The sequence below is a fragment of the Ptychodera flava genome, assembly GCF_041260155.1.
Source record: "Ptychodera flava strain L36383 chromosome 3 unlocalized genomic scaffold, AS_Pfla_20210202 Scaffold_26__1_contigs__length_13983176_pilon, whole genome shotgun sequence".
Classification (NCBI taxonomy): Eukaryota; Metazoa; Hemichordata; class Enteropneusta; family Ptychoderidae; genus Ptychodera; species Ptychodera flava.
This window is the reverse complement of record NW_027248280.1, coordinates 9,958,973-9,968,356: the sequence shown is the minus strand read 5'-3', so window position 1 is coordinate 9,968,356 and position 9,384 is coordinate 9,958,973. Positions and strand designations below refer to the sequence as shown.

At 37.1% G+C, this 9,384-nt stretch overlaps 1 protein-coding gene across 1 annotated transcript; it reads right to left on the bottom strand.

Moving 5' to 3' along the window:
• Nucleotides 1-1,689: 1,689 nt before the first annotated feature.
• On the bottom strand, nucleotides 1,690-9,029 carry LOC139125943 (uncharacterized). The gene is made up of 6 exons (XM_070692018.1): nucleotides 8,897-9,029; nucleotides 8,103-8,398; nucleotides 7,511-7,762; nucleotides 7,293-7,400; nucleotides 7,099-7,158; nucleotides 1,690-2,618 (listed from the first exon to the last, which is right to left on the bottom strand). The coding sequence occupies exons 1-6, from the start codon at nucleotides 9,027-9,029 to the stop codon at nucleotides 2,397-2,399; spliced, it is 1,071 nt and encodes a 356-aa protein (XP_070548119.1). The 3' UTR covers nucleotides 1,690-2,396.
• Nucleotides 9,030-9,384: the final 355 nt, after the last annotated feature.

The following is a 9,384-nucleotide window of genomic DNA, read 5'->3' as shown; positions in this document are numbered from 1 at the left end:
TATTTTGCAGTGAACATGTACGAAGAGTGGCAGTGTCGATATGTCAAACCCTATCGTATTCGTTTTGCTCGCAGCGTACATTGGCCTCGAACAATCTATGTTAACACAGGGGTCATCTAGGGTATCAGAGGTCAACCTTATAGTGTCACCACATGGGGCTCATAAGTGGCTATTTAAGTCAATATTACAGCGTTTTTCTTTCTTTTTCAATGTTACAAATAAACCAGCTGAACAGCACAACACTTGTGTAGCTGTCTTTTGTGTAGCTTGTATTGACATGTATAGTGCGCCCTCAATGGGGAATGAGATCATATTTAAATACGACCTTTAGTTCCGTGACCTCTAGCCAATTCCTCTGGCCATGCCTACTGGCCATGCGTACAGACGTCGCTGTGTTTACTGTACGCATAGCGAGGGCAGGGCAGGAAGTAGGCATGGCTAGAGCCTAGAGGTCACAGAACTAAAGGTCACATTTACGAGGACGCACTATACATGCCAATACACGCTACACAAAAGACAGCTACACAAGTGTTGTGCTCTTCAGCTGGTTTATTTGTAACATTGAAAAAGAAAGAAAAACGCTGTAATATTGACTTAAATAGCCACTTATGAGCCCCTGTGGTGTCACTATGTGCATCGCAAACCAATGACAGTGATGTTATCTCGGAGAGGAAAATTATAGTATGCTATATATCCTGAAGAGAACCAACAGGTGAAGCCAACAAAGCTGTTCGAGCAAGACCGTGGTCCAGCGGGCAGGTTAAAGTTGAAATAACCAGTGAGCAGAGAAAACTGCCAACGTTTACCGTGGACAGGGAAGAAATTTCAGCTTTTACTGTAGGCGGGAAAAAATGGCTTGTAGATTGTAAAGGGGGAGGGAATATTGTGATTGATAGAACTTTAGGGAGAGAAGGCGGTGTGCGCAATGGGGAGATGGTAGTGAGGAAATTTAGTCACTGTGAAGAGTGGCAGACCATAGCTACTGGAGAGTAGTTAGCATTATTATTTGGCGTCAGCACATGTTCTCCAAATACAAAACGGTAGTTACGAACAGTAAATGGGCGTTTTTACAAGTTGGCTGCACCTGTGCCGAGTTCGATCTACAGCTTGACAGAGCCTCTTATACAAACTAATAAATCGCCTTCTGAAGTGCGGAGTGTAAAGCTCAGAGAGCAAACTGTACTCTGCTTTGCCATAATTCTGCTCCAGCCGGGAAATTGAACGTGTTACTGTATGGTATAAATGGAATACATTCTTAGAGTTTTCAGTTAAGTATTTACTTTGCAATTCTTGAAATTCAAACTGTCAAATATTTTACGATTCATAAAAATAATTGAATATCATAGTAACAACCAGACAGAATAGTTAAATACAATTCATATCCTAAAATTAAAGCAGGCAAAAAGTTTTACAGGCCTAGATATACTTAAATATTATTTTACTTAATATTGCTTGCAGTTACAAACTTTAGAGAGAGTCCATGTTTTTATTAAGAAGCTGTTGTCAGAGTGTTCCTTGATTTTTGTTGCAATATTTTTATTGAATATGATGATGTTTTCCCCTATTTATCGGTTCGCGAAAATACAGTGTCGATAAAGAATTATAACTGAATACTGTATGACGAAAATATTGCGTGAAGCAATCGTTGATCGTTTAAACTAGACTGTAATTTCAACTTCAAGGCCTGCATCGTGATATGGGGTTTTTCTTACAAATTTATAGCTATCATTCCCGCCCGTTATCCAAAATCTTAGGTCAAAAGTCATATCAAACAGTTACACACAAAGACATCATGAAGTCCAAAAAATCAAACGCCTGTATATAATGCGTCTCAAAATAACTTTTGTAAAAGGAGACAATCATTCGATATGTAGAATTCCCCTTGACGAGCTCAAACACTAATATAATACTTTCTTTTGCCGGCCCCCCGTTAGAAGCGTAGTATATTCACGAAAAAGAAAATTACATGGAATAAAATATCGCTTGCATCCTGTCTACAATAGCTAGAGTATGTTAGCGCAGAAACAACACATACTGATTTACTAAAAACGCTTCCCGCAATTTATACATACGAATCACTTACGTTGATGACATGTCGCTATAAACTTAGAAAGAATGATTTGCGAATGCAGAAAATCTAAGACATTACTTACTGTCCATTGATCTTCAACAAAATTTAATATTTCAGTCTTGAATCATAAAGTCAGAGATGATTTCGGACACAATGATAAACATGATGTGTGCAATGCTTTCTCATATTTAATGAAGACAACTAATTTTAAAAACAGTATAAGCCTTATTTGTTTTCCTATTCGTAATACGAATGAATTGTAAGATTTAAGTTTACATGACAAATGACACTTTTTCAACGTTTCCCACGTGAAATAAGATGATATTTAGGACTGTCGCATCACTTCCTCCTGTTTTCTCGTCAATTCGTCATGTTTCTTCTTTTTCTCTTCTGTCATGTCACCGAGAAGGAGCTGCAGATCCTTTGCAATACCCACGTGGGTCTGTCTGAGTGTTTCAATCTGGACCTGTGTTGAGCCACTTCTTTCTTGAAAATCGGCTTCTGATTGTTTCAGCTGGTCAGCGATATCTTCAACCGTCATGGCTCGCTAATTTGTCGGGGAAATGTATTAAATTGATTGGTTAATATTTTACTGTAATGAAAATTATGACAATTATTAACAAAGCATCGAGTTACTCAAACATAAGCAAGCGAAGCAATGTTTGTATATCAGAAAAAACTGCACAATCAATGTTGACAAATCTAGGCTGTTGAACAAACGCTCTGAGTTGGTTTCAAAATGTAGTCACCAAAACACACATTTTTTATGTAATTTTAATACCACCTACAAACAGAATAGTACGTCCGTAAAATAAAAATGAATGTGTTGTTAAGAATCCTTTCACTTCTGTCTGAACGTTGCAGGAAGTTTGAAACTTAAGTAACAGACATTATTACTTTTTGCTTTATATTTATATTTGTGTTCATTTTTATAATGCTCTGCTTTTTGGATCGACTTCTGTGATTTACCAGTGGGACATCTGTATACTTCGCATATATATATATATATATATATATATATATATATATATATATTATATATATATATATATATATATATATATATATATATATATATATATATATATATATATATATATATATATACACATACATACAAGCACGACGTAGATTGATGTCTTCATCGGACTGGCAGAGTGCTCAATAGTTGAACTAGAGCTATAGGTAGATGAAAGTCCGGAGCTGGATTATTAGATTAAAACATTTATTCGCTACTCAGAGTTTCGTGCATCTTGCGATGCAGTCATCAGGCAACTGCCAAATACAAACCAATACATTCTAGAGTAATGAGAAAATAGAACAATCGAGATGCGCGTATTTACGCGCGCGTATACGTGTTGGATAGCAGAAATCTTTTAGAGTGCCTGCAGCACGAAATTAGCTCATTTCTTTTGTTGAGCGTTGCCATGGTTGGTCTACATATGATAAAAAACTTTTCCCACAAACACAAGTTGCACTTCTTGTTGGTATTGGAGTATGGCTTAGCTTGTTTTACATTTTTCCATTTGATTTCATACTCAATGTTCTGGTATTTTAAGTTCCAAATATATTTACTTAACTCAGTTGCATTTTTATAGCGTTGGTTTTTGAACGAGCAAATATGGTTTCTATATCTAAATTTAAATGTTGTATCACATAGTCCGATGTAAGTTTGTTTTGTGTCCGATGTAATGACTTCCGCTTGATATACTATGTGTTCATCATTGCAACTACCATTCATCGGGCATTTATTATTGCAGTTGCAGTTTTTCTTATTCTCTTCACTGGGGTTTAATTGTTTAATTTAGCCTTGTTGTTGTTTGTTATTATTGTACCAATATTACTTATGCAACTATAACTAATTTTTAGTGTATTTCTCGAAAATATTTTGTGCAAAGGATTTGATTTGGTGAATGCTTATCGATCAGACTAAGGAAGCATTTTCCTATATTAGTATCCACGCTTTTGCTGTAAGGGGGGTTGTACCACGTAATGTTTCTTTGTCTATTTCTTTTCCTTTTAGGTGGTTCTTCTTTGTATGTAAGATTGTAATGGTATCCACTCTTATCCAAGGCATCCTGGTATGCAGATTTGGTGTTGTCGAAAGATTCTTTGTCTGATGATATTTTAGACAGTCTCCTGTTGATCGATTCAGGGATATTTTTCAGGATGGATGGTGGATGATTAGATTTGCGGTGTACATACAATGGCACATTACCCGGTTTCATGTATGGCGTGTGCTAACCACTCTTCAGGTCTAGCGTCACATCAAGAAATTGACAATGGTTTGGTTAGCCTCAACTGTGATCTTTAAACCGTTGTTGCGGAAGATTTCGCAGATTCCTTTCTTGATGTTTTCAATCTCTTGCGGTTTTCCCTTGAAAGCTGCTAACCCGTCGTCCCTATAAAGCCCGACATTTTGGCCGTATTTTCAGTGAGCAGAGACAGTATATAGCAACCGACCAATTCACATATTTCCGCTCCGTCGAATGAACCCATGGTCACGTCGAATTGGTCAGATGACGATTTCTTCTCCCATGGTATGTTGGTTTCGAATAACAATGAGCGCCTGGCCTGCATGATGATGTCACATTCGTCACTACTTATTTGGCGGTATTCGCTGGCAAAATTTAGGGCTTTGGTCAGTAACTCTTCATTGATCGATGGGTAAATTCCATATATCAAAGCTTATCAAGGAAAGCGTCTCTTTATGCTCTAGATTGTTGAACCATTTAAGGACGTCTGATGTGTTCTTCCACTGGTTGATGTTCGTGGCATTGATGATTGGCTTATTAATTTTATCGAGGATTTGCTTGCTTACCATGCCAATTTCTGATTTGGTTGGGTTGATTAGGCGACACGTCGGATGATCATTGAATGGGGTTTATGGTCTTTAAGGGTGATATATGCCTCCTTCTGTGCTATTTTTTCTATGCGATCGTCTAATTCAACTTTATAGGCTATTTTGGCTGCTTCTGCGTCGATTGCGGTAACTACTTCTGGATTGGACTTCTTGTATGTTTTTGTGATATTTTCTTTCAGTAACTTGTCATAAGATTCAGTGTCCATTTTGTAGTAATTTGTGGTTTTATCCGCTGGTATGAGAAGTTTACCTGGTTTTATGACGGTCTTGATGTCGTTGGATAGTTTTTTCTGGAAACAGCATTTGACATCTTTGAACTTGACATTTTGGATGAGTTTTAACATGTCGTTTTCGAAAGGTTTCAGTTCTTCAACTTGTGGCGGCGAATTTCGTGATTTAAAGCCGTAGGTTTCCTTTGTCTTTGGTTCTCTTGGGTTAAGGAAGAAGTGCGCTATCCAACGCACACGGCGAAGAAAATGTTCAGTTTTCTCAATGAGTCTCTTCATATATTCGTTTCTTGATGGCAGTGGAATGTTCTTGGTCGAATATCCTAAGTTGGTTTTCTCCATGTTGACACGCGAAGAGTCGGTCAGAGTTCTCAACAAAAATATGGAGCTAAATACGAGCAGGACGTAGATTGATGTCTTCATCGGACTGGCAGAGTGCTCAATAGTTGAACTAGAGCTATAGGTATTACGTGGTACAACCCCCCTTACAGCAAAAGCGTGGATACTAATATAGGAAAATGCTTCCTTAGTCTGATCGATAAGCATTTCACCAAATCAAATCCTTTGCACAAAATCTTTTCGAGAAATACACTAAAAATTAGTTATAGTTGCATGAGTAATATTGGTACAATAATAACAAACTACAACAAAGGTAAATTAAACAACTTAAACCCCAGTGAAGAGAATAAGAAAACTGCAACTGCAATAATAAATGCCCGATGAATGGTAGTTGCAATGATGAACACATAGTATACCAAGCGGAAGTCATTACATCGGACACAAAACAAACTTACATCGGACTACGTGATACAACATTTAAATTTAGATATAGAAACCATATTTGCTCGTTCAAAAACCAACGCTATAAAAATGCAACAGAGTTAAGTAAATATATTTGGAACTTAAAATACCAGAACATTGAGTATGAAATCAAATGGAAAAATGTAAAACAAGCTAAGCCATACTCCAATACCAACAAGAAGTGCAACTTGTGTTTGTGGGAAAAGTTTTTTATCATATGTAGACCAACCACGGCAACGCTCAACAAAAGAAATGAGCTAATTTCGTGCCGCAGGCACTCTAAAAGATTTCTGCTATCCAACACGTATGCGCACGCGTAAATACGCGCATCTCGATAATGTTCCATTCAGAATGCCTTTGTTCTATTTTCTCATTACTCTAGAATGTATTGGTTAGTATTTGGCAGTTGCCTGATGACTGCAATCGCAAGATGCACGAAACTCTGAGAAGCGAATAAATGTTTTAATCTAATAATCCAGCTCTGGACTTTCATATAGGTATGTGTATATATATATATATATATATATATATATATATATATATATATATATATATATATATATATATATATATATATATAAACTTCATATGTATTAATAATTTTTGGCTTTTGAGAAAAAAGAATTCAAAGCGGTACTCATACAGATGGTTTCAATTCTGTGCCATACATCGGTATATGAGACGGACACATTGTATATATCATAAACTCTACGGTAAACCAGCATGACGCAACTCTGTCCATTTATGGCATTCTCTGTCTAGACCGATGGCTGATCAGATGATTGGACTTTTATCTACAAGATAGCTGTTTTTAATTTCTTTGAAAGCTAGAACAAGATATCTGTGACTTTCCATTTAGTGTCGTCTGAGGAAACCTCTTCAATTCTTCCATTCTCAGCTGAACGTGCCAAAACAGTTACATTTTCGATCAAGTGTAACCGATTGTTTATATCTCAGGCTGAAGACAGAGTTGCCTTATTCTCTGTCTTTACTCATTGCTGTAAATCCATGAGTCATTGACTTTTAAATGCGTTGTGATACCTGAGATACTGTGATTCTATACGCAATGAGTCCGTCTCATACACGGAGTTGTCTTATCGAATTGACAGGCACTGTAAGAGTGGTATAAAACTTACAATTGTTTTATCCTCCTCCTCCTCCATCGCAAGTATCTTTTCTTTAATTCTCTTCTTTTCCTGTCAAAAAACAAACAGAACAATTCTTGTACACCTAATTTGCAAATACATGAAGCTTACAAATAAATGTATTAAACATCCAAATACAGCACCATCTACCCGTTGATCTAGTCACGTAATATGCTTCTACTTACCAGTTCCTCTATTTCTGCTGCTTTTACTCTGACATACATGTTGAGATCAGCATTATTTTTAAAGGATGCATATTCTTTCCTTCTGCTTGTTGACATGTCTTCTATTTTCTACAAAAGATTGGTTATTGTATTCATTTAGTTTAACCGTTCATGGATACAATTCAAGAAATAATACAGAGAAACATCCGATATAACTTAATGTATATAAAAAGACTCACATCAGCCAGTTTAGTTTTATAAACATGCCACATCTGTGGGCCACGTGCCATCTCCTTGTACTGCTCGTTCAAAAGGTCAATGTTTGAACCAGACGATTGCCGTCTGTGTATCTTCCCTGGCTTCGAATTCTCTATGAACAGCTCATCAACGAGCTGTTTACAAAATTCGTCAGACATCTTTTCATTTTGGTCCAGTATGATGCGTAAATAGCCACCGACGACATCGCCGTCACTGTATCGGGCAAGCTCTTCCTGGGAATGATTTAGACGGGACACATGATTATAAAGAACAAAAATAAAGGAATAGTTTTGAGGTAAGGTAAAAATTGTCATGTTTTGAAGTTCGTGCTGTACGGTGATTGTCATTACGTGGCTCTAACAAAAAAGACAACAGCAAAGACAATAATAATAACATCATCATCATCATCATCATCATCATCATCATCATCATCATCAACAACAACACAACAACAACAACAACAATAACATCCTCAACGATAACAATGATTACAACAGCAACCAAAACGATAGTAATAGTAAAATAATAATAACAACAACAACAACAACAATGCATCGTTATTTGACATCCTACCTTTAATGCATCTCTGTATTTTTTTCGACTATCGGCATCATTTATGCATTTTGCATTTTCTTTGAATTTTCTCATTGCCTGATACATAGAATCGTTGTGCTTCTTGATGATCTCGTAGTTCTGACAAGGAAGAGCTGTTTTTGCATATTCATCCATGTCATTACGGTATTCGGTAAACACCAGATCTACTACTTGCTGTAGCTGGGCTTCTATTACAGTTGGGACAACAGCATCCACGTTGATTTCTTCAGTTTCCGCAAACCTGGATACATACTGCTGAAGCATGTTGGCAAACTCTAATAAGACAATAACAGAAACTTACGGGTAGAACGAGCCAGGGGACAGATATTCGCTATCTCACGGGTTTGTGTTTGTTTTATTAGTTAAATATTGTTCTGGTCTACCTCTTGTAAGGTAAATTTAAAGCTCTTAGTGTTAGAAATACTTTCACCGTCACACTGTTCGAAAATCAAAAGTTGTATTTTTCCTTATAGAGTTAAGACAGAGATTGTGGCCATTTTGAATTTCAAATATCGGTATATGTTAATTTTTTTTCTCTGGTACCAAACTTTGGACGGTGACCCCTGATATTGCTCCTTTTTTTCGTAAGGAATGGTTGAAAGTTTCATTGAGGGAAGTCTTAGCAAATGTCATCTCTTGAAACGTCAATACTTTTTTCTTCGACCAGTACAGGTGCGTCGCAAGACAAGAATATTGCAAAATCACTGATGACGAGAAAACGTCACCAGTAGGCAAAGTACAGTCAATAATAAGAAACGATAAAATATTCTTACGGTATCCGTTGATGTTGCCGTCATACGGCCAGGCCTTCTTTGGTTTCATGAGTGTACCACAACGTGTTATGAAAACATCGATGTCTGCCAAGAAAGTCTTGCTTAAGCTCCCTTTATTCTTTCCTTTGTCCATTTCTGCCAACACTGGCGGTTCTATCGACGGCGTGGAGAGCGTTAGGGCATCGAACGCTGGAAAACACTTTAACAAGGCCCTCCTAGTAGCGTTGCGTCCGTTACCTCGCCTTCGGTCGTATCGTCTTCCTTCTCTAGTTTCAATACCTGTAAATTTAGGTCCACGGAGACGATGTCAGTCTTAGTTTTAGACCTTTGCTTGCCCTTCTTGTAACCCATACTTCAAATTCTGTTTGTTAGGAAAACTTCCTGCCCTGCTCTTTCATAGTCCTAGATTTCAAGGAATTAGTGCTGATCAAATGTGAGGGAACGCGAAAATAATAGACTCATGCTGTCTCTGTTTTTCAAAAAATACT